Source organism: Colobus angolensis, unplaced genomic scaffold, assembly GCF_000951035.1.
Source record: "Colobus angolensis palliatus isolate OR3802 unplaced genomic scaffold, Cang.pa_1.0 Scaffold8, whole genome shotgun sequence".
Lineage (NCBI taxonomy): Eukaryota > Metazoa > Chordata > Mammalia > Primates > Cercopithecidae > Colobus > Colobus angolensis.
In genome coordinates, this window is record NW_012121820.1 from 19,182,568 (window position 1) to 19,205,887 (window position 23,320).

A 23,320-nucleotide genomic window follows, 5' to 3' on the forward strand; every position below is an offset into this window, starting at 1 on the left:
CCAAAAAAAAAAAAAAAAAAAAAAAAATACAAGTCAGAGGTCTTACCCTGTGGAGATTCTAACTCAATAGTCTGAGATAGGTTCCAGGAATCTGGATTTCTAACGACATCCTCAGGTAATTATTTACATAAACTAAAATTGGGAAACCCTGGCTCTGAATATGGAGTCACCAAACTAGACTGTTTACCCCTAATTCAACGTATAATTTACACAAACTTTCCCCTCTCTCTGAGCCTGTTATTGTGGTCTTAGCAAGTAGAGCATGGCTATCCATATAAATAAAATTAGACTTCTGTCAGTTTGTTTCTCATCATATGAAAACAACTAGACAGATTTTTAACAAATCTGGATGTCATATTAGGATTCCCTAACTTTTTTTTGAGACAGGGTCTCACCCAGGCTGGAGTGCAGTGGCACAATCACTGCTCACTGCAGCTTCGACCTCCCAGGCTCAAGCAATCCTCCCACCTCAGCCTCCCAAATATCTAGGACCACAGGCATGCATGACCATACCCAGCTAATTTTTTATTTATTATTGTTATTATTTTGAGACAGAGTCTCACTCTGTTACCCAGGCTGGAGTGCAGTGGCATGATCTTGGCTCACTTCGACCTCTGCCTCCCAGGTTCAATCTATTCTCCTGCCTCAGCCTCCCGAATAGCTGGGATTACAGGTGTGAGCCACCACGCCCAGCCTAATTTTTAAATTGTTTGTAGAGAAGGGGTCTACCTGTGTTGCCCAGGCTGATCTCAAACTCCTGAGCTCAGTGATCCTCCCTCCTCAGTCTCCCAAAGTTCTGGGATTACAGGCATGAGCCACTGTGCCTGGCAGATTCTTTAACTCACTATATGTGTCAGTTTGGAGGACACCTCAAATAGCCATCCTCAAAAGCAGCTCTAAAACTAGAGTTCAACAAGAACCCTCTGTGACTGCTCCTTTGGATAGATTTTCATGTATTAAAATATCATGGTCAAAAAGAAGCAAACATTGGTTTCAAAAATTGGTCTCTGGTCAAAAAATCACAATTAGAAATGCAGGTGTTCATATGCTCTAGAGATGTTTTCTGTATGGGCAACTCTATGTGTAATGTATTCTGGGGTGAACAGTTTCAGGGTTGTATTTATTTTATTTAAATAAAATAATGATGCTCCATGATAGTAAAACCATAAGGCTTTCAATAAGTAGACCAGACCTTAGAACCCTACAAGAGGGCTGTTCTAAAAACTTTATATCCCAAAAAGAGATAACAGGTAAGTCCAAAGCCCTCTTATATCTGAGATTTTGCAGTTTTCTCTTGTACTTTCTCTAATTCAAAATTCCAAGCTGGCCAGGCATGGTGGCTCACGTCTGTGATCCCAGCACTTTGGGAGGCCAAGGCAGGAAGCTCACCTGAGGTCAGGAATTTGAGACCAGCCTGGCCAACATGGCAAAACCCCGTCTCCACTAAAAATACACACACACACACACACAAAAAAAAAAAAAAAAATTAGCCAGGCATGATGGTGTGTGCCTGTAGTCCCAGCTACTCGGGAGGCTGAAGCAGGAGAGTTGTTTGAACCCAGGAGGCGGAGGTTACCATGAGCTGAGATCACACCATTGCACTCCAACCTGGGCAACAAGAGCAAAACTCTGTCTCAAAATAAAAATAAAAATAAAATTAGCCAGGTATGGTGGTGCATGCCTGTGGTCCTAGCTACTCAGGAGGCTGAGGTGGGAGGATCACTTGAACCTTGGAGTTTGAGGCTACAGTGGGCCACAATCACACCACTGCATACCAGCCTGAGCAATAGAGCGAGACAAAGAAAAAAGGAAAGGAGAGGAGAGGAGAGGAGAGGAGAGGGGGAAGGAGGAAGGAAGGAGAGAAAGAAAAGAAAAATCCTAAGTATTATGAGAGATTATAAACTGAGTGGAGAGTGTGGCTGTCAATGAGGCTAATGTAATCTTAGATAGGTAAAGTCAAAGAATGGTAATAGTACTCTGTTCAAGGCAGACCATAGCTGGAATACTTAATGAGAGATATTGGTCAACTAAAGTATATCCAGGGGAGACTGACATGGTTGTTTAGGAAGCCACATCATATGAGGAACCTGAGAATGTGGACTCAGTATCACCTCATTTATAAAACAAGAACACTGGACTAGATCAGGGGTTTTCAAACTGAGCTTTGCAAATCTCTAGGGATTCCAGACACACACCTCACAGGGAACAGTGACAGGGTGGAGAAGCCTGCAGAATGTGGCTCTAGGCCTCCAATCCATGCTCCAACAAGATCAGCACTGCTGTTACCTGTTTTAGGTATAGGGTTTCAGCATAATAATAAAAATAGCTAATACACTTTTTGCCAAGCACTAAGCCCTTTATATAGATTATTCCAATTCTTCCTTACAATAATCTATGTCACAGGACTTGTTATTATTTCCATTTTACAGACATGAAAAATTGAGGTTTAAAGAGGTGAGGTAACTTGCCTAACTAGTAAGTATTAAGGTAGAGATGCAGGAATTGAATCAGAATGATCCAGAATCAGAATGATAACTTACGGGGATTGTTAGGTATTGGGATATTGGTAGTACAATTCCTGATTTATATGGGAATTAGAACAAATGACCTCTAAGGACTGAAACTGAGAGTCTTGAATTCTCAGAGGTTCAAGGTGTGAGACACTGGGGATCATTACCAGTGCCCAACCTCTCCCAAACCAAATCCAGGAAGTGGGGGAAGGCCCATCCTCAACTCCAGGCCTTCTGAGTTAATTGTTATAAATGTGGGGTTGCCATAAGGCAAGAACCCCTGCTCCCATCTGACCATCTAGTATCTTCAAAGGAGAGGAGGCCAGTTCCTCCTCTCCCCTAACTTCTCCCAGAAATGTAGGGAACTTATCCAGGCAGTTCCCTACATTTGTGACAGAAATTCTGAAGGTCAGTGCCAGAAGTAACTTAAGCAAGTGTCCTGTACATCCCTAACAGTTTATAAGTGGGAAAAAGAAGGCTTAGAAAAGGACATTAACTAAAGCCATTCTTTTCATTAAATGTTTACTGAACACACCAGTATAAGAAGTTGGCCCAGACACAAACTCAGGTAGCTGATATGAAGCTCAGGACACTGAAACAGGCCTCAAGACAGAGTCTTCAGAGTAATACATTTATTATTCATATGCCATCTACTTCCAAAAAAGTGACTCGGAAAGCACAGCCTACTTGTCTCATTTTCACCACTTCAGGGAGGGGTTCTGTAAAGTGTCAAAGGTCATAAAACTCAGGGAGAAATGAGAGAAGCAGGTTAGAAATCGAAATCCACCTTAAACATGAAATCCTCCAGCTCTCCTCCACCATCTGCTCACCAGATTCAAGTGGAGAAAGACTGTTCCCAACAACAGGTATTTCCCATGTATCTCCCATTAGCTTTGAGTATTTATGATACCAGCCACAAACAACCCTCAGGCAAGAGGAGCAGACTCCTTCCTCAGCCCCTTCATTCCAAACCTTCTAAAATTCTCACTTTATGTTGTCAACATCATTATAGAAATAAATAAATAAATAAACAAAATCCTCCGTCTTTCTTACCACCGCAACAGAAATTCAACCCACCTACTGAGTCACCACAGAGTCACTACAGGTTGCAACAGAACTTCTAAAAACTGCTTCCTCTCTTCAGAAACAGTCAGAGAATTCTGAAATATTAGAGATGAAAGGGACCTTGCAGAGTATCTGTAGTGCATTTCCCATCATGCCTACAAAGAGAAGGCCCAGAGAGAGGAAGAGAATGGTTTGAAGTCATCTTTCTCAAAATGAGTGTTTTTCTTTACCAAGCATATCTTAATCAATAGACATGCTGTTGTGAAACTAGTGAAGATACAGATATAGTGTATGTATTTGAGAAGGTAGGGATGGTTGAGAAGGTGAGGGAAGCCCATGTTTTGACAAGGAGATCTGTAAAGGTGATATGGAAAATCAGAGCCCTAGAGTATATTGTCCTATCATTCATGTCGAGGGACTCTAAATTATCTAGGTCCATATTCTGGAGTTCACTTCGGTGATATGGGGCAGTAGGGAATTTTTTTTTTTTTTTTTTTTGCCTCAAATACACACACACGCATATGCCTACAAGGATCTGGGCAGCTCCAAATGTCATACTATGGAATTCATATTCAGGAGCATACAAGGATCCTGAGAGCGGAGCTTCTGTCCTAGGGTCACTCCTAAAGTTGCCTTATTCTTGAAAGCTCCAGTTCCTGAAGAAGGACTGAAATACAGTGAGAGCCATGAAGAGACAGTAGTGATTTCAGCTGAGGGTGGGGATTTAGGTGGCTCAGAGATAATGACAGCCTTAGGAAAAACAAAGCAAAGCAAACAATGGAAGGAATCAACAATACCAAATGTGTTGGGCTTTGGTGACTGGGGACTTCTCCTAGAAAAAGTAGAGATTGAGCAGCTAGTATAAATGATCAGAATATCAGCCATCAACCACTCTTTCCACCCCCTCCTTATAAACCTTTTACTTAATCCCCCAAATTCCCAACAGTCCCCCAGTGTTCCTTCAACTAGCTAACTCCCTTCCACTCCTTCAGCTACCTCTAACACCCTTACTGACTCTCTCTCCCTGAATGACTATCCCAATACTTTGTCACTGATCATTTTCTCATACATACACACATGCACCCCCACTAATATATTTATCTGCCACACCAGGGGGAAGACAGCACGAGATGGTTGGAACCAAAGTCTGTATTTTGCAGGGCAAATTTAGCCCTTGAATCAGATGAATGTGTGCCTTCAGAAGAGGCAGTGTTTATACAGATTAAGAGAATCCTTGACTCTTTCCTCTCACTTTCTCCCCATCTCTTCACCATCTACACACCTAGTTACCTGTGCTGGTTTCTTTCCATAATGAAAAAATAGCTAATACATTTTTTGCCAAGCACCAAGCCCTTTATACAGATTAAATTAATGTAAACTTACTAAATCACTCTAAAATGTCATTGTTCCATTCCATTCCCACCAGCAGCATCTCAGTTCAGAACTCAATACCAAACTCTCAGTTCTCTGGCTTCACATTCCCATTTCCAAATGTATCCAGATGATCCTCTTATCCTCTGCTGTGACTTCTACATTCCCCTGCATGCAATCCTTTCACAGATCTCCAAAAATAGTCAAGACCTCCCTTACCTGGACCTCATCCGCTGTTGACGACAACCTTGACTCCTCTTTCACTCCCCATACCCAATCCAAGTCAGCAAATTCCATGGCTTCTTCATTCAAAATAGATCCAGAATTTGACCACATCTAACCATCTTCATGACTACTCCTATGGTCTAAATCACCACAATCTATCACCTCGATTTCTACAATAGCCTCTTAATTGGTCTCCCTACTTCTACTTTTCCCCTTCTACAGTCTCTTCTTAATATAAAAGATAGAGCCTAAATAGAAGCCAAATCATTATCACGTCTGTGTTTAAGATTGTCTAGTGGTGTGGATGGGCATGGTGGCTCATGCCTGTAACCCCAGCACTTTGGGAGGCCGAGGCGGGCAGGTCACAAGGTCAGGAGTTCGAGACCAGCCTGGCCAACATGGTGAAAACCCGTCTCTACTAAAAATACAAAAATTGGCCAGGCACGGTGGCACATACCTGTAATCCCAGTACTTTGGGAGGCCAAGGCAGGTGGATCATGAGGTCAAGAGATCAAGACCATCCTGGCTAAGACGGTGAAACCCCATCTCTACTAAAAATACAAAAAATTAGCCGGGTGTGGTGGCAGGCACCTGTAGTCCCAGCTACTCGGGAGACTGAGGCAGGAGAATGGCATGAACCCAGGAGGCAGAGCTTGCAGTGAGCGAAGATTACGCCACTGCACTCTAGCCTGGGCGATAGAGTGAGACTCTGTCTCAAAAATAAAAAATATTAGCCAGGTGTGATGGAGGGTGCAGTAAGCCAAGATCACACCATTGCACTCCAGCCTGGGCAACAGAGCAAGACTCCGTCTCAACAAAAAAAGAAAAAAAAAAAAAAGGTTGTCTAGTGGTTTCCCATTTCACCATGAATAAAAGGCCAAAGTCTACATTAGCTTTCAAGATGTGACATGATCTAATATCCTGCTGGTGTCAATACTACTCTCTCTTCCCTAGCTCACACTGTTTTAGTTACACTAACTTCCTAGCTAGTCTTCAAACACACCAGGCAGCAGCACATTTGTTCTTCCGTCTACCTGGAACATTTCCCCTCCCTACCCCAACTATCTGTGTAGCACACTCTATACTTTCCTTCAGATCTCTGCTCAAATGTCATCTTTATCAAAAGGTTCTTTCCTTATCAGCTCCCACTCTGCACTGTCACTTCCATTTCTCATAGCTCTGTTCTATATTTTTCTATAGTACTCATCATTACCTGTCACATACTTACAGTTTCTGTGTTTATTGTCTGTCTCCTCAAGCTGAACTATAACCTCCATGAGGGCAAGAACTTTGTTTAGAATAGTGCCTGGCACATAATAAGTTCTTAGTCAGCATTTATTGAATGAATAAATTGTTCCCCGCATGAACTTTTTACTCTAAACACGCTTGGTCTTCTCACTGTTCCAACATAAACAGCTGTGGTGGTTAATATTTACGTGCATTCAGTGTGCCAGGAATTTGACACATGGGTTTTTTTTTATCCTATTCAATCTTACAAAACTGACAACTCCATGAGATAAAAGCTATTTTTATCCACATTTAACAGTTGAGAAAACTGAGGCTCAAAGAGGTTAAGTAACTTGCCCAAGATCAGACAGCTAATTAGTGGCAAAAATAGGACTCAAACTAGGTTAGTCTGACACCAAAACACCCATTCTCCCAATCTTTATGTTATCCTGCCTCCCTATAAAGCTTTCTCCTTTCTGTGAACTATTTGTGTAAGCAGCTCTTTGCAGTTTGGTCCATAACTCTTTTCAGGCTTTTTTTTTTTTTTTTTTTTGATGGAGTCTTGCTCTGTTGCCCAGGCTGGGGTACATTGGCATGATCTCAGCTCACGACAACCTCTGTCTCCTGGGTTCAAGCAATTCTCCTGTCTCAGCCTCCCAAGTAGCTGGGATTACAGGAGTGCACCACCATACCCGGCTAATTTTTGTATTTTTAGTAGAGATGGGGTTTCATCTTGTTGGCCAGGCTGGTCTTGAACTCCTGACCTAAGGTGATCAGCCCACCTCGGCCTCCCAAAGTGTTGGGATTACAGGCGTGAGCCACTGTGCCTGGCCCAGGCTGTTTTTATGTAGATCTATTTGTTTTGTTTTTGCTTTGTTTTTGAGATGGAGTTTCGCTCTTGTCGCCCAGGGTGGAATGCAGTGGCACGATTTCGGTTCATTACAACCTCCGCCTCCTGGGTTCAAGCCATTCTCCTGCCTTAGCCTCCCAAGTAGCTGCAATTACAGGCACCCGCCACCACACCCAGCTGATTTTTGTATTTTTAGTAGAGACAGGGTTTCACCATGTTGGCCAGGCTGGTATCGAATTCCTGACCTCAGGTGATCCACCTGCCTTGGCCTTCCAAAGTGCTGGGATTACAGGCGTGAGCCACTGTGCCCAGCCAATCTATTTGGTCTTTCCAAATAGAATGTAAATTCCATGAGACTAGGGTTTGGGACATTCAAACCTAGTAACACATTTTATCTGATATTTTAAAGTTAATTTAAATCAATTTGGCTAATATGGCTACTTTCTCTTTTTATCTGTCACAGCCAAGTGCTGGACTATTAGAATAACGAGGTAGTGTCATGAGTGAAAAAAAATAGTTGACTAGGAGTGACAGTATCTGGAGATTAGTCTCAGTTCTGTCTTCAAACAGGTGTATGACCCTCAGGCAAATCACTTAACTTCTTTGTCCCTTAATCTACCAATCTTTGAAGAGAGTTGGCCTAGATGGACTCTAACAGTCACTTCCAGTTCTAAAAACACTACTATTCCATGAACATTTGCAATGTGTCAAGCCAAAAGTAAAAGGCCAAATTATTCCTTAATATGGTTCTATTTTGGATAATGGGAGTACTTTCCCAAGAACACCATTTCCTTTGTGGATAATTTCAATGTCTATACAATGCATGTTCCAAAACAAGACACGAGCTACAAATGTGGCTTGTTAATGCCACCATAGCTATCTAAATGACATAAAATTAAGAAGAAAGACATAATGTGTTTCTATAAGAAGTATATCAATTGGAGTGAATCATGGAAAAGATGTCATTTTTAAAAGTCTTAGTAAGAATTAGAGCAGAAAGAAGGTGAGCTCCAAGAGGGAGAACTTTGGGAGGAAAAGGAGGACTTCATATGACAGTGAGTTTGGAAAATATTAAATATATGATAAAGGCTTCAATAGTACAAGAAAAAAATGGTAAGCAATTATTATTATTATTATTTATTGTTTTTTTGAGACAGAGTCTCGCTCTGTCACCCAGGCTGGAGTGCAGCGGCGTGATCTTGGCTCACTGCAATCTCTGCCTCCCAGGTTCAAGTGATTCTTCTGCCTCAGACTCCCAAGTAGCTGGGACTACAGATGTGCACCATCATGCCCAGCTAATTTTTTTTGTATTTTTAGTAGAGATGAGATTTTACCATGTTGGCCAGACTTGTCTCAAATTCCTGACCTCAGGTGATCTTCCTGGGCCTCAGCCTCCCAAAGTGTTGGGATTACAGGCATGAGCCGCTGCGCCCAGCCCGGTAAGCAATTATTAACTTCAGAGTAAATAAAAATCTGTACATAAAAGGAAATGTACAGCATACCATAGTATGCTATTCTTATGTAAACTTAATTAACTAGAAAACAGCTTTAATTACATCGAGAAGAAGAGAGAAGGAAGTTAGAGAGGTATATAAGAACTAAATTCTCATCTATCATAGTAAGAAATCAATACTTTCTTTAAAAATGATGAAAAATAGCAGTATAAGCATATCCTTTAAAAATACAGAGGTAACAAAGGGAAGTAACCACATATCTGGCATATTTGCACTTTACTTTCTTATAATAAAATGCAATTTATTTGTATTTTGCTTTTGCTTTACTATAAACATAAAATAATTAAATAGTAATTGCCTATATGGTACTTGTCTCTTGCCTTTTTACCTGTATATCCCTAATGCCTAACGCAGCCCTGAGTATCCAATATCTTTAACAATTCTTGTTGAAGGAGTGACCAATGTAAAAATGGAGTGAGGATGTCTTGTTTTTGAGTTACAGAATTTTGCACTGGAAATTAATTTAGAGATTATTTAATCCAGTGCTTCCCCAATGGGTGTTCCATGGAATACTGCTTCTTGTGATGTCAATAGCATGCTGGCAAAAAGTGTTTGGGACTTAAATAAGATCGGGAAATCATATGTTAAACAAAATTAATCAGGTATCTCTAATGTAGGACTTCTTGGAGATTTTACTATGCTAATATACATTAGGAATCTCACACAAAGGCAATTTATTATGTGATGTTTCTCAGACTGAAACATTTTATGAATTAAAAAGCCCCCTACTAATATCTCCAGTAATTAGTGGTTCCTGAAGAATTCTTTGGAAAACGCTAATCTAGTCTACTCTCATTTTACAGATGGGGAAAGAGAGGCTCTCCAAAGCCTGTCCAGGGGAAATGGTATCTCTAGAAAGAAAAGGCCTCAGGATTCTGGAAAACTCTCCAGTGATTGAAAACTCTGGCCTGTGTATTCTGTTTTTTATTAGGCACCTGAGTTCTTTCAAACCAGGGAACAAATTCAGATACAAGCATTTCCTTTTAAGATCTTTTTTTCTCTTTTTATTTTTCTTATTTTATTTTATTTTTATTATTATTAATTTTTGAGACAGGGTCTTACTCTGTTGCCCAGGCTGGAGTACAGTGGTGTGATCTCTGCTCATTGTAACCTCCGCCTCCTGGGCTCAAGCAGTCCTCCCACCACAGCCTTTTGAGTAGCTGGGACTACAGGCGTGCACCACCATGCCCAGCTAATTTTTGTCTTTTATGTAGAGTGGGAGTTTCGCCATGTTGCCCAGTCTGGTCTCGAACTCCTAAGCTCAAGTAACCCTCTTGCCTCAGCCTCCCAAAGTGCTGGGATTACAGGCATAAGCCACCATGCCCGGCCTCCTTTGAAGATCTTTAAAGGTTTTCTGATCTTTAAAGAGCCTGGGAAATGAGCCCAAGTGTTGGCTGGAGCTCAAGCATAAAGTTCTAAAGCAGAAGCTAAAGAGAGTCTCAACAGACACAATGGACAGTGAATTTCAGTGGCAAAGTGGCCCCCAACTAAGCAATGGTAATATAATAATAGACCACTCACATCTATACAGTGTTTTCCAATAAACAAATAAGTACTTTTACAATGTTATCTCATTTGATTCTTACAACAATGTAGTGAGAAAAACAAGGGTAGAATTATTATCCCCATTTTATGAAAGAAGAAACTGACTCTTAGTTAAACGCATTGTCTGTGGTTATACAACACATTAATGGCAGAGTTGAAAGGAGAACCTAAATTTCCTGTCTCTCGGGTCAAGGCTCTTCTCAATATATCACACAAACTGGGCAAAGATATTGAGTGAGTTCCAATTTAACTCTCCCATGAAGGATCCAAGCTGCTCCTATTGGCCAGCTTAAAAAATTAATCAGGCCAGACATGGTGGCTCATGCTAATCCCAGCACTTTGGGAGGCCAAGGCAGGCGGATCGCTTGAGTTCAGGAGTTCAAGAACAGCCTGGGCAATGTGGTGAAACCCCATCATTACAAAAAATACTAAATACAAAATACAAAATACAAAAATTAGCCAAACGTGGTGGTGCATGCCTGTAGTCCCACCTACTTAGGAGGCTAACATGGGAGGATTGCTTGAGCAGGGGAGGCAGAGGCAGAGGTTGCAGTGAGCCAAGATCATGCCGCTGCACTCCAGCCTGGGCAACAGAGCAAGATCCTGTCTCAGAAAAAAATAGATCAATTCTGAGTGCTCATAGGTTGTGGCAGAAGCAACACCCCAATTATTGGAATTTCAAAGTCCTATTTGGATTTGGTATAGTAGTATCTCCTAGATAGCTAAATTCCTGGGAGAAGCAGTCTTAGAAATTTCCTGCTGGGGAGGCCGCATGGCCTAGTGGTACAAACAAGGAGTCAGGCAGACTTGAGTTTGAATTCTGGCTCTACCACTTGTTCACTCTATGACCTTATTCACTATATATATGTAAAATGAAACTAAGAATTCCTATTTTACAAAGCTGTTGAGAGGCCAAGGTAAGGAATTAGAGGAGTAATAGAATGTCATGGTTGTATATAAGTTCTATAATTATATTGCCTAGGTTTGAATCTCAGCCTTGCTTCTAGTTAGTTGTTTCACTTCAGATATGTCACTTGACTTCTCAGAATTTCAGTTTTCGCCTATATAAAATAAGGAAAACAAATAGTGCTTTCATAATTATTATAAGCATCAAAGGAGATAATATTTGTTAAGCACTTAAGCATAGTTTCTGGCACACAGCTCTGTAAAAGATAATGATAATGATAGTGGTAGTAGAGGTAGTGAAAAACCCAATACTATTTTTCTTCCAAAGCAAGAATGAGGAAGAAAGCTACTCAGTCCTGTTCTCTTCCATTTGCCAGTGCCCTTTCTCCCTCTTCAAATGCAAAGCCAAGAACACTAGAGTAGAAGTCAGGACACTTGGCTTCGAATGTCAGCTCTGTCACGTACTAGTTATGTGATCTGAAGGAAGTCATGTAACTTCCTTGAGGTATTTTTCCTCACCTGAGATATTAAGTTGATGACACTTTGCTTACTCTGCTGGATTGTTGTAAGTATCAAATGAGTGTTTTTATCTGCCACCAAGTATAAGATAGATATTTTTACCAGTAAAAAGCAACTTTATCTCCAAGCTTTTTCTCATGGACATTTCGATCCAGTACATTGTAGCAGATGTTGGTACTTGCTCCTTTCATCCACTCAATGAAGATTTTCCCTTTAGTCACATCAAAGTTGTACCGAAGGAATGGGCCAGGGCATGGAGTCTTCCAGTAAAATTCCTTGGCAATGTCTCCCCAGAATTCTGCAACAGAAATGGAAGCCCAGATATCATTAATCTTCTCAGACATATTTAGCCTCAGAAGGCTTACCAGTCTAACACAGGACCAAGTTATAACTTCCCTGCCCTAGGACCCACCACCTGGGTCCCTCCTTTACCTGTCTAATCTTAGCACCCACCACTCTTTTTTTTTTGAGATGGAGTCTCGCTGTGACATCCAGGCTGGAGTACAGTGGCACAATCTCAGCTCACCACAACCTCTGCCTCCCGGGTTCAAGCAATTCTCCTGCCTCAGCCTCCCGAGTAGCTGGGACTATAGGCGGGTGCCACCATGCCTGGCTAATTTTTGTATTTTTAGTAGAGACGGGGTTTCACTATGTTAGCCAGGCTGTTCTCGAACTCCTGACCTCGTGATCTGCTCGCCTTGGCCTCCCAAAGTGCTGGGATTAAAGGCATGAGCCACCGCGCCCGGCCAGCACCCACCACTCTTCTAACCCATCTTCTGTTCTCCTGGGCTGAATGTTGACTCAAATTCTTCCTCTTGTCCTCAAGACTGCCTACTCATTTTTTACCATCTATTAAAATCAGAGCCACCTAGTACTAGCACAATGCCTAGCACACAATAGGCAATCAGTAATTTTTTGTTGCTGTTGCCCAGGCTTGTCCTGAACTCCTGGACTCAGCTATCTGCCAGCCTCAGCCTCCCAAGTAGCTGGGATTATAGGTACACACCACTGAGTCCTGCTGAAATCAAGTACAATTATTTTCACCATCTAACTAGATGAAAGTAAATTTTTTAACGAAGTAATTAGTGAAAGGAAAAAATTATTTACCCACAGAACCCTCCATGAGCAACTCTTTCTTAATTTGTACATTCTCTCTCAGCAATTATATATTGAACATCTCTTTCTCCAGCTTCTACTTGTATAAGTGTTATTCACTATGTGCCAAATGTTTCTTTAAACTTTTTATATGTATTATCTTATTTAATCCTTACCACAACTCTAGGAGGAAGCCTTTTCTCATTTTATAAACTTGAAACTCAAGCCTCAGAGAGGTTAAATACCTTGTCTAAGGTTACACAATTACTAAATCAAGATTTAAACTTCCTTGAGACATTTTTGCTAAAATCTGAAAGATGAATAGAAGTTTTTCTCCACTCCCATATAAAAAAAGAGACTACTCTGGGATAAGAGAGAACCAAGGGTATATGTTAGGAGGAACTCCTTGAGGCTGAAACACTGAGAATAAGGGAAGGAATAGCAGGAATTGATGCATACACTGGGCAAATCATGCAATTCTGTGTATAGTAAGGAATTTGGTATATATCTGAAGAGCAATGAAAATTCACTGAAGGGTTTTAAGCAAGAGTGACATGATCAAATTTACATTCTTAAAATATCTACCTGGCTATTCTGCAGAAAATGTACTCCACAGGTAAGACATATGAATGCAGAGAATTTAGGATAGTCTGAGTACTGAATCAAGAGTTGGAGGATGCCGGGCACTGTGGCTCACGCCTGTAATCCTAGCACTTTGGGAGCCCAAGGTGGGTGGATCACTTGAAATCAGGAATTTGAGACCAGCCTGGCCAACATGGTGAAACTCTGTTTCTACTAAAAAAAAAAAAAAAAAAAAAAAAAAAAAAGCCAGGCCTGGTAGCGGGTGCCTGTAATCCCAGCTACTCAGGAGGCTAAGGCAGGAGAATTGCTTGAACCTGGGAGGCAGAGGTTGCAGTGAGCTGAGATGGTGCCACTGTACTCCAGCCTGGGCAACAGAGCAAGACTCTGTCTCAAAAAAAACACGAGTTGGAGGAAAGAGAAGCAATTAGAACCATAACAATGGAAGTAACCTTACAGATTATCACCCCCTTATTTCATTTTATAAGAAATAAAATTCATAGAAGCTAAGTCATTTGTTTCAGGTTATACAATTTACAGTTTATACAATCTAGTTGGAGAGATAAGATTAATGCATGAAATATTTTTTAATGTACAAGACAGAACATAACTGAAAGTTAAATCACATAGTGTACAACCCTATAATGTATTAAAGAAATCCAAATTAAATCAACCCCAAGGTGCCATTACATACCTAGAAAATTCGTAAAAATTTTAAAAAATTATTAAGACCTATGTCTAGGTGGCCCTGGGAAAACAGATACTCTTACACAATAATGGTATTGTAAGAAATTGGCACAATCTTATTAGATAACAAGGCAATGCATGCCAGGAGCCATAAAACTTTTTTTTTTAAGCTCGTAGTCTTGCTCTCTTGTCACCCAGGCTGGAGTGCAGTGGCATGATCTCAGCTCACTGCAACCGCCATCTCCCTGGCTCAAGTGATGCCCCCATCTCAGCTGTGCTCCCTCCCCCGTCTCCCAGTAGCTGGAACTACAGGCGCACATTGTTTGTTTTGTAGAAATCGGGTTTGGCCATGTTACCCAGGCTGGTCTCAAACTCCTGAGCTCAAGCTTTGGGAGCCCACCTTGCCCTCCCAAAGTGCTGGGATTACAGGTGTGGGCCACCACGCCCGGCCCATAAAACTTTTTATACCCTTTTCTCTGCTGTCTCAACTACAGGGAATAGACTTCAAGAAAATAATCACAAAGAAAAAAGTGATTAGTAAAGAGTTTCACTATAATAGTGAAACTGGAAACAACCCAATAGCCCAACAATAAGAAATTGATGAAAACTAGTAATACAAATAGTAATACCATAGAATAACAAATGGCCATTAAAGAGAAAGCAAATGAGAGCTAGTATTTTGTAAATGGCATTCATGTATCAGGGACTGGACTAATCTCATTTAATCTTTATGAATTATGGTCTTACAGCGTATACATCAATTATCCTAATTTTATAGATGAGAAAACTGAAGCTCAGGAAGCCTAGGAAACTCTGCCAAGGACCACACAGCTAATAACGAGAATACAAATACTCAAAAATATTTTTAAGTGATAACAGTAGGCACATAGTATATAAAACTATTTATAAACCACATTTATGTCCATCAACAAGGAATGAAGAAAGCTGAGGTGTTTTTGTTTTTGTTTCTGTTTTGAGACAGGGTCTCGCTGTGTCGCCCAGGCTGGAGTGCAGTGGCACAATCTCGGCTCACTGCAACCTCCTTCCCCCCGAATCAAGCAATTCTCGTGCCTTAGCCTCCTGAGTAGTGGGATTACAGATGTGCGTCACCATGCTTGGCTACAAAACTGAGTTTTATGCACACTTAGTTTTTCTGGGTTTTTTTTTTGGGGGGGTAGAGGGTGTGTGTGTGTCAGAATCTGGATGATTGGCATAGATTCTAAGTACTAAAGATATTCAGAAGAGGAAACAGGTGAGCATAAATTGGAATAATCAGGGAATGCTCTATTGGAACCGGTAGACTTTGACTAGGTAGAGATAAGCTGAAGGAAATGAACAAAGGCAAGAAAGTGGGAGTAAGTGTGTATCCAGGATATCAAGGAGAATGATCTATCTAGAATGAGGGGAGTGGTAGCAAGTAGTGGGAGATAAGGATAGAGTGGGGCTAGATTATCGGGAGGTCTTAAAAGAAAAGCAGAATTTTAATTAGAAACTGCCAGAAACAGGGAACTATTGAAAGTTTTTGCAGTGACATTTGAAAGCATATTTCCATAGTATCAATCTAATGGTGTCTTGATCAATCTACTGGAAAGACTGAAGTTGGTGAAACTAGGCAAGAGAGGACAAACTAGGAGGCTACTTCCCTGGGAGAAATTCTGTATTTGATGGAATTTGGTGAAATGCATTCTGTGGGGTCATGGAAGAGGAATAGCATTGCTATTAGGATATGGATTCTGCAGTCAAACTGTCTTGGTTCAAATCCCAACTCCACCACTTTACACTTGATTGAATCCTGTCTCGCATTACTTGCTAATTGCTTAATTTATATTGTATCAGACTAACTACTGTTTATTGAATATGTACTGTGCATCAGGCATATTATAGTGCCTACTTATTACACACTTTAGTCCTCATACAAACCCATTAGACAAGTATTACTAGTCCTATCTTACAGATGGAAGAAAAGGAATCTCAGAGAGGCTTAAAAATTTGCCTAAGACCCCACAGTAAATGAATAGCAGAGTCAGGGTCTAAATCTACATTTTTCTGGATTTGATTCATGGCCCATGCTTGTCCCACAACCAAACATCATGCTGCCTCCCAATGGGGGTGCAATTTTGACTCCTTGGCCAGGCGTGATAGCTCATGCACATGTAATCCCAGCACTTTGGGAGGCCAACGCAGGAGGAAAGCCTGAGGCCAGGAGTGCAAGACCAGCCTGGGCAACACAACAAAACCTCATCTCTCCAAAAGTACAAAAAATTAGCCGGGCGTCATGGCGTCCGCCTGTAGCCCCAGCTACCCAGGAGGCTGAAGCGGAAAGATCACATGAGCCCAGAAGTTGGAGGCTATAGTGAGCCTAGAACGAGCCACTGCACTCCAGCATGGGTGACAGAGCAGCACCTTGTCTCAAAACAAACAAACAAACAAATATATATATATATAAATATACAAATATATATATATCCTTTACCCAGACTGAGGGCAAAGGTAGGGGGATTTTCCTCTTTTTTTTTTTTTGAGACGAAGTCTTGCTCTGTCGCCCAGGCTGGAGTGCAGTGGCGTGATCTTGGCTCACTGCAACCTCTGCCTCCTGGGTTCAAGCAATTCTCCTGTCGCAGCCTCCCGAGTAGCTGGGATTACAGGTGCCCGCCACCACACCCCGCTAATTTTTGTATTTTTAGTAGAGACGGGGGTTTCACCATGTTGGCCAGGCTGGTTTCGAACTCCTGACCTCAAGTGATCCGCCCGCCTCGGCCTCCCAAAGTACTGGGATTACAGGCGTGAGCCACTGCTCCCGGCCGATTTTCCTCACATATTTTAACAGACATGGAACCATCTATCAGAACTTCTGAATTATTATTAATACAATCCCAGCCCAAGTTAAAAAAAAAATAAAAATAAAACAACTTGACGTCGTAGTAACTCGTTGAGTCTTATACCGCGTAATTTCTATTGGGATGTCCGACATACTAAAAATAGATCAGGGACTCGATTACTAATCTGAGGACCCCAAGATGGGAACCAGACCCGTTATTGCCCTCAACAGTTCATAGGTTAAAGATCTCAGGAGACAGCGGCCGAGCTGGTGTGAAAGGGAAGCAAAGAAAGTTCTATTCGTGGCCCTCCTCCCCTCAAGGCTCCCGTCGCCCCTCAGAGACCCTCTTTTCGCCTCAGGAACTCCCCTTCTCTTCCCAAGAAAACTTTCACTCTCCTGGCCGACCTCCCCATCTCAATCTCAAGGAACCTCACTTCTTCCCTCACGGAATCCCGCGTCTCCTCGCAAAAACCCACATCTCCCCCATGGACCCTTCAAGTCTCCAGGAACTCCCCAGCTCCCATGTAAGCCTCGTCTCCTCCCGGAATCCCTTTTCCATCTTCAAAGAACCGCAATTCTTCCTTCATAGAACCTCCATCTCCTCACGGACCCCTCAGCTTCCCAAGGGAGCCCCCGACTCCCCCAGGGAGCCCCCACTCCTCTCCTCACTGACACCCCGAGGCCCACCCGGGCCGGGCCTCACCCCGCGGCTCCTCCACGGAGCGCCGGTGCAGCTCGCGGTAGCGCTGCAGCGAGGGGACGTGCGCGGAGCGGCTGACCTCGGGCGGCGGAGACCAACTCCGCGCCCGGCCTCCGGCTCCCGCTTCCTCCTGGCCCCGGCTGCCGCTGCCGCTCCCGCTCCGGGCCCGCTCCTCAGGAAGCCCCATCACGTCAAGTTCCTAGAACCGTAGCCGCCTTTGCGGTTGCGGCGGGTGCCGGGACTGGGAAAACAGGCCGACCTGGAGGCGGGGCCTCCGAAGAGGGGCGGGGCCTGGCGGGTGGGGGCGTGGCTTGGTCTGGCGGGTGGGCGGTGCCAGAGGGGCGGGGTCATGCCTGGTTGGGGCGGGATCGAGGTTAGCAAGGACAGAAATACTATAAGGAAAAGTCCCGGGATAGGGGCGGAGCTGACCTGCCGGAAGGAGTGACGCCGTCGAGTGAAAGCAGAAGTGGCGGGGCCGGGTGAGACAAGTGAGAGGGTGGAACCGTAGAATGCCAGAGGAGGGGCGGGGCCAGGCAGGACAGGAGAGGAGGTGGGCCCATGGAGTGATGGGGAGTAACCCGGCTGATGGGGAGTAACCCGGCTGGTTGTGACAGGAGAGGAGGCAGAGCCATGGAGTGACCAGAGTGGGGTGGGGTCTTGGAGTGACAGATAAGGGGTTGGGTTAGGGCGGGGATCGAAAGGGAAGGGGCTGGACTAAGGAGAGGAGTTGAGTAAGGTCCATTGTGGAGCCGCCCCGTGATCTGATTGCACAGTCCTGACTATCACCCCATTGAGTTGGAAAGCCATGTGGGGTAGGGTCCCTTTCAGGTGACACCCTTTCCTCTAGTTCCCCCTTCTCTGAGCCACACCCACATTCCGTCCTCCGGAAAAACTTCTCCCATGACCTTGAGGGCATGCTCTGGTGACAGCACCCCCTCTCTGCTCACCCTGGAACCAGCTCAGATTTTTTCCCTCTTAGGAGTACATGTCTTCAATCTCCTTGCCTTCACAAATCTCCATCCAGATCTAAAGTACAAGACTCAATAAGTGAAGACTAGGAGACACATTCAGGTTTTTTATAATAAACCCACTTTCTAATTGCACAAACGGCAAACCCAGGAAAGGGAAGGAACTGGCAAAGTCAGAGAGCAAATAACGATCAAGTTAGAGTCAAAGCTAGGTTCCTTGACTCTAGATTTGGTTTTACTTCCTCATCAGGCTTGAAGCTAAGGCTTGTAAAATATCAGAGTCTGTGCAAATAGGAAAAATCATTCACATTCTTGTTTTTTGTTTTTGCTTTGAGACGGAGTCTCTCGCTCTGTCGCCCAGGCTGGAATGCAATGGCACGATCTTGGCTCACTGCAACCTCTGCCTCCTGGGTTCAAGCAATTCTCCTGCCTCAGCCTCCCGAGTAGCTGGAATTACAGGTGCACACCACCACGCCTAGCTAATTTTTGTTTTTTAGTAGAGATGGGATTTCACCATGTTGTCCAGGCTGATCTTGAACTCCTGACCTCAGGTGATCTGCCCTCCTTGGGCTCCCAAAGTGCTAGGATTAAAGGCATGAGCCATCGCACCCAGCCCACATTCTCTTCTTTCCTTCACAATCTCTTTACTTTACCAAGGGAAACCCCCACCACCACCACTACAACCTGGGCTTAATTACCTCTAGCTTCCCTCTAGCCCCTCCACCCCAGAAAGAAGTCAGGCAGGACCCTCCTCCATCTCTCACCTGCACTCACCATGAAGAAGGACTCACTTCACCCATCAGTTCACAGACTGGCTGTCAAGGCAGGAAGGATTCTTAAATCTCTAACTGCAAGGGTGATTCTGAGGCCTGAAGCAGGCAGCTCCCACCTCCTGAAGCCTACACAGGCCTTGTGACCCCATCTAGCCCAGCCTCCCTTCCCACCTACTTCCCTGCTCTTTGCCCAGCTGACCGTAAACCTTGCACACCCTAAGCTGAAAAAAAAAATATTCCTATGGGAGACCAAGAGTCTGCCCAATCCTGAGGAGGGCGGGAATCTCAGGGCCTGCTGAAGGAGTACAGACCTCTTGGAGTGGACATGGACCCCACCAAGGGGTCAGATACTTTCATCAAGGAGACATCCACTGCACCGAAGGGACACACACTTCACTGACAGTACATGGACTCCACTAAGGGAGCACAGATGTTGTTGGGGGTTCTCAGATTCGACTGAAGGGCCCTTGGCCCTGCTAATAGGACATGAATGGCATTGAAGGGCACTTACCCTAGTGAGGAGACATGGATTTCCCCTAGGAGATACAGAGGATATAGACTTTACTAAGGAGACATGGACCCTACCAGAGGCCTCAAACTCCACTGAGGAGCCACCAGCTACACTGTGGGAGTGGACATCACTGAGAAGGCGCAGACCTCGTTGAGTGGAGAAAGGTCCCACTGGAGGGATTAGACCTCAGGGTAGTGTAATAGACCCCACAGACATCACTGAGGAGATAAGCACTCTCTGGGGGTGGGGAGAGGCACACACAATGGGTACACGTTTTGGCGATAGACTGTTACCCTCCCTGGGCACTCCTACCACACAGCTCTGAGTAGCCCTCTCCTTCCTATCCTCTCTCCCAAGTCCTACCCCCAAACCCCAGAGCTGTTCCCGACACACTGCTTCCCCCTCCTGTCTATAGTTGCTACTGCAGCTGCTGTGCATATAGTAGATTTTTCAAGCACTTCAGGCTATCCGAGACTGGTCTGGGGTTGGGAAGAGAAAGAATGTGTGTATAGAGGCTTCACCAGCCCCCTCTCTCTTCCTGTGGACTTCACAATGAAAGTTTGGACCAGAGACCTCGTAAGAGAAGGAACCTCCTTCATCCTTGGATATGGAGAAGTAGTACAAGCTGTAGTGTGGTTGGAATTTCTAAGTGGGGAGAGGATGGATGGGTTTGGAGGTAATGAGTTTACCAGATTAAGGCAATGATGATGATGATGATGATGCCATTTATTGAGTAGGTGCCAAGCCCTATACTAATTGCTTTCCATTCTGTTACTTAATCCTCATGACAACCCTCTAAAATGGGTACTATTATTCTTTCCATTTCACAGATGGGGAAACTGATAGGGAGATTGTCTTGCCCAAGATTACACAGTGTTTGAGCGGTAGCAGAATAGAACCCAGACGTTCAGACTATGGAGACCTATTCCCCACCTTGGCCCACTCCTGCCCTACCACCACTACCACCACTCCTTCTTTCTCAAAGTGTCCTTTCCAGAACCACATCAAAAACTCTTAAAATGATGGTAAATATTCAGTTCCAAGGACCTCATCCCAGCCTACTGAATCATGATCTCTGGAGTGGAATCTGGGGATCTGCTTTCAAAGACCCTAACACACACTAAAGTTTGAGAATGAGGTTGAAAGAGGAGTCAGAAGTGTCGGGATGCGGGAAGGGATCTGAGGTCAGGGGAGGGAACTGTTCTCCAAAGAGGAGTCTGCAGTCAAAGAGGCCTGGGGACGAAGTATGGGCTGGGGTTTTCAAAAGGGCCTGCGGGTGAAGACAGAGTCTGAAGTCGAAAAAGAGGTCTAAGGTTGGAGGAGGAGTCTAAAATCGGAGGAGGAGGATCTCGGAGTTCGACGAGCGGTCCGGGGTCCGAGGAATTTGGGGTCAGAGACAGGATCGGGGTCTAGAGGGATTTGCGGTCAGTGAAAGGGTCTGGGGCCCGAAAAGGAAGCCTGGGATTTGAGGAGGATACTAGCTGGATTCAGACTGGAAAGAGGAAGGGGTTTGGTCCCTGAGCTGCGTAAAGTGCAGAGCCACTGAAGTCTCGCTTGCTCCGCGCTCTCCCCTCGATCCTGCGCTGCCTTCCTGGCTCTCCATCTACGCGCACCTGCGTGCCAGCTGCAGGCTGACAGCGCTGAGCAGGGGGAGGCGAGTCAGACCGGGACGCAGGCAAGGGCGGGGTGAGGCGCCCCCTCTCTGCTGTCCCGAAGCTCAGGCCCCGCCCTCCGCCCTCCCACTCCCCCGCCGCAGCCACTTCCGGCAGGCGCTGCGCTGCTGGGGGGGCGGGCGAGGATGGCGGCGGAGAACGAGGCCAGCCAGGAGAGCGCCCTGGGCGCCTACTCGCCAGTGGACTACATGAGCATCACCAGCTTCCCGCGGCTGCCCGAGGACGAGCCGGCGGCCGCGGCCCCGCTGAGGGGCCGCAAGGACGAGGACGCCTTTCTGGGAGACCCCGACACCGGTGAGGCCCGCCGGCCCCGTCCCTGCCCTGCCTTGGGAAGACCCGGTCTTCCTTCTTCTGTGTAGAGCATCCACCTCCAGCTCCATCTCCTTAATTCATCCCCATCTTCTTGGACCTCTCCATTCTTCTCCCTTGTCTCTGTTAATTATTTGGTGGGGAAGGGGTGCATTTCTGCCTTGGAGGCGTAGGATGCGACAACGGGGAGTGTGCTAGGGACTGCAGTAGAAGGGATTGGGCTTACCTTCTGGGAAGAACCAACTAACGATGAAGGAATGTTGGAGGGGAGATCCTAAGGATCACCCAGAAGAGGCCTTTCTCTAGCCACAGAGGACAGGATACGAGAAACCAAGTCAGAGACTGCAGCAAGAGGGATCCAATCTATGCCTTAAGAGAAGTTCCCCACAGCCAGGGATTGTGGGAAGCAGAGGGTCTGAGAGAAGCGGAGAATCTCTTCATGTGTAGGGAGGGGTAAAGAGAATATGATTCCGCTCTGCTGGGTATTGGGAGACTGAGGCATGGACTGCATGACCTCTCAAAGTCCTTGGGGACTAGAACACCTTCACTGTCCTGTGGATTACCCCACCTCTCCCCAAGCCATGGATCTGGCCAGGGTATTAGTAAGGTACTCTGCTCGCTAGGAAGCAGTCTCCAGAATTTTACTGTGTTCCCCTCAGCCCTCTGCTGGAATTGTGAGAAGTGGGAGTAGAGAGGGAGGAGACAGGGATTGGAAGAACCTGAGGGCAAAGAGCTCTCTGTGCATTCCTTCCGTGCTGCTCTTCCTCCTAGCCATGTGGCCCAGCTCCATCCTCCCCTCCATTCTTCATCCTTCATCCCCCATCCCTCTGTCCCTGCACGTCACTTCCTGGCATTAGAGCATCCTTCTACCTCACTCGCGCTTCCTCGCAGTGCCTGCACTTGAGCCTTGTCTCTTCCCAGCCTGGCAGATGCTGCTTTTTCGGCCTGGCCCTTCCCTAGCTGCTCCCAGTCTGAGAGCCCCAAATTCTCTTCTCCTCTACACTTTCTGGTCTTCTGGCCCTAACCGGCAGCCCTTGCCAACCTGACTGGACTGCACTCTATATGGGGTGGGGGTGAGGAGATAATGAGGATGGGGTTGAGAGGTTTATGGGCATCAAATGTCAGAGCTGCAGATCAAAACTTATTTTCCAAAGGGAGTGAAATCAGGAGGTAGCAGGGAGATGAGTGGGAAGATGTGTGGTGATGGATATCAGCCTGAAGCTAGGCCTTTTATTCAGTAGTCAGGAGTGAGGCTTCTGGTCCTAATACAGCCCTGACTCACTGAGTGACAATGGGCACACCTACCCTGTCCTGGGCCTTAGTTTCCTCTTCCAGCTCAACAGAGAATGCCTGTCTCTTTTGACCTAGAGATTGGAACTGCCTGACATGTTTTCTTCTGGCCCTTTGTAAGTGTCTTAGCATTTACCAAAATCTGATTATTTATTTGTGCAATTATCTTTTTTTTTTTTTTTTTT

The 23,320-nt window shown here is 44.8% G+C and overlaps 2 protein-coding genes across 4 annotated transcripts in view; one reads left to right on the forward strand and one right to left on the reverse strand.

Annotated features, from left to right (window-relative positions):
* ACSS2 (acyl-CoA synthetase short-chain family member 2) overlaps positions 1-19,519 on the reverse strand; it is a 51,390-nt gene extending 31,871 nt beyond the window's left edge. For 2 of the 3 annotated variants that reach the window (XM_011929177.1, XM_011929176.1), the window contains exons 1-2: positions 17,615-18,008; positions 11,835-12,030 (exon numbers count right to left, since the gene is read on the reverse strand). In XM_011929177.1, coding sequence (XP_011784567.1) covers positions 11,835-12,030; positions 17,615-17,798 — 380 coding nt within the window. In that variant the 5' untranslated portion in view covers positions 17,799-18,008. Of the gene's footprint in view, positions 1-11,834; positions 12,031-17,614; positions 18,009-19,343 lie in introns of those variants that run through there. The other variant, XM_011929178.1, reaches the window with a different exon arrangement.
* A 2,099-nt stretch (positions 19,520-21,618) lies between these two features.
* Positions 21,619-23,320, forward strand: part of GGT7 (gamma-glutamyltransferase 7) — a 36,648-nt gene continuing 34,946 nt past the window's right edge. The window contains exon 1 of the mRNA XM_011929175.1: positions 21,619-21,830. Coding sequence (XP_011784565.1) covers positions 21,662-21,830 — 169 coding nt within the window. The 5' untranslated portion in view covers positions 21,619-21,661. The remainder of the gene's footprint in view (positions 21,831-23,320) is intronic.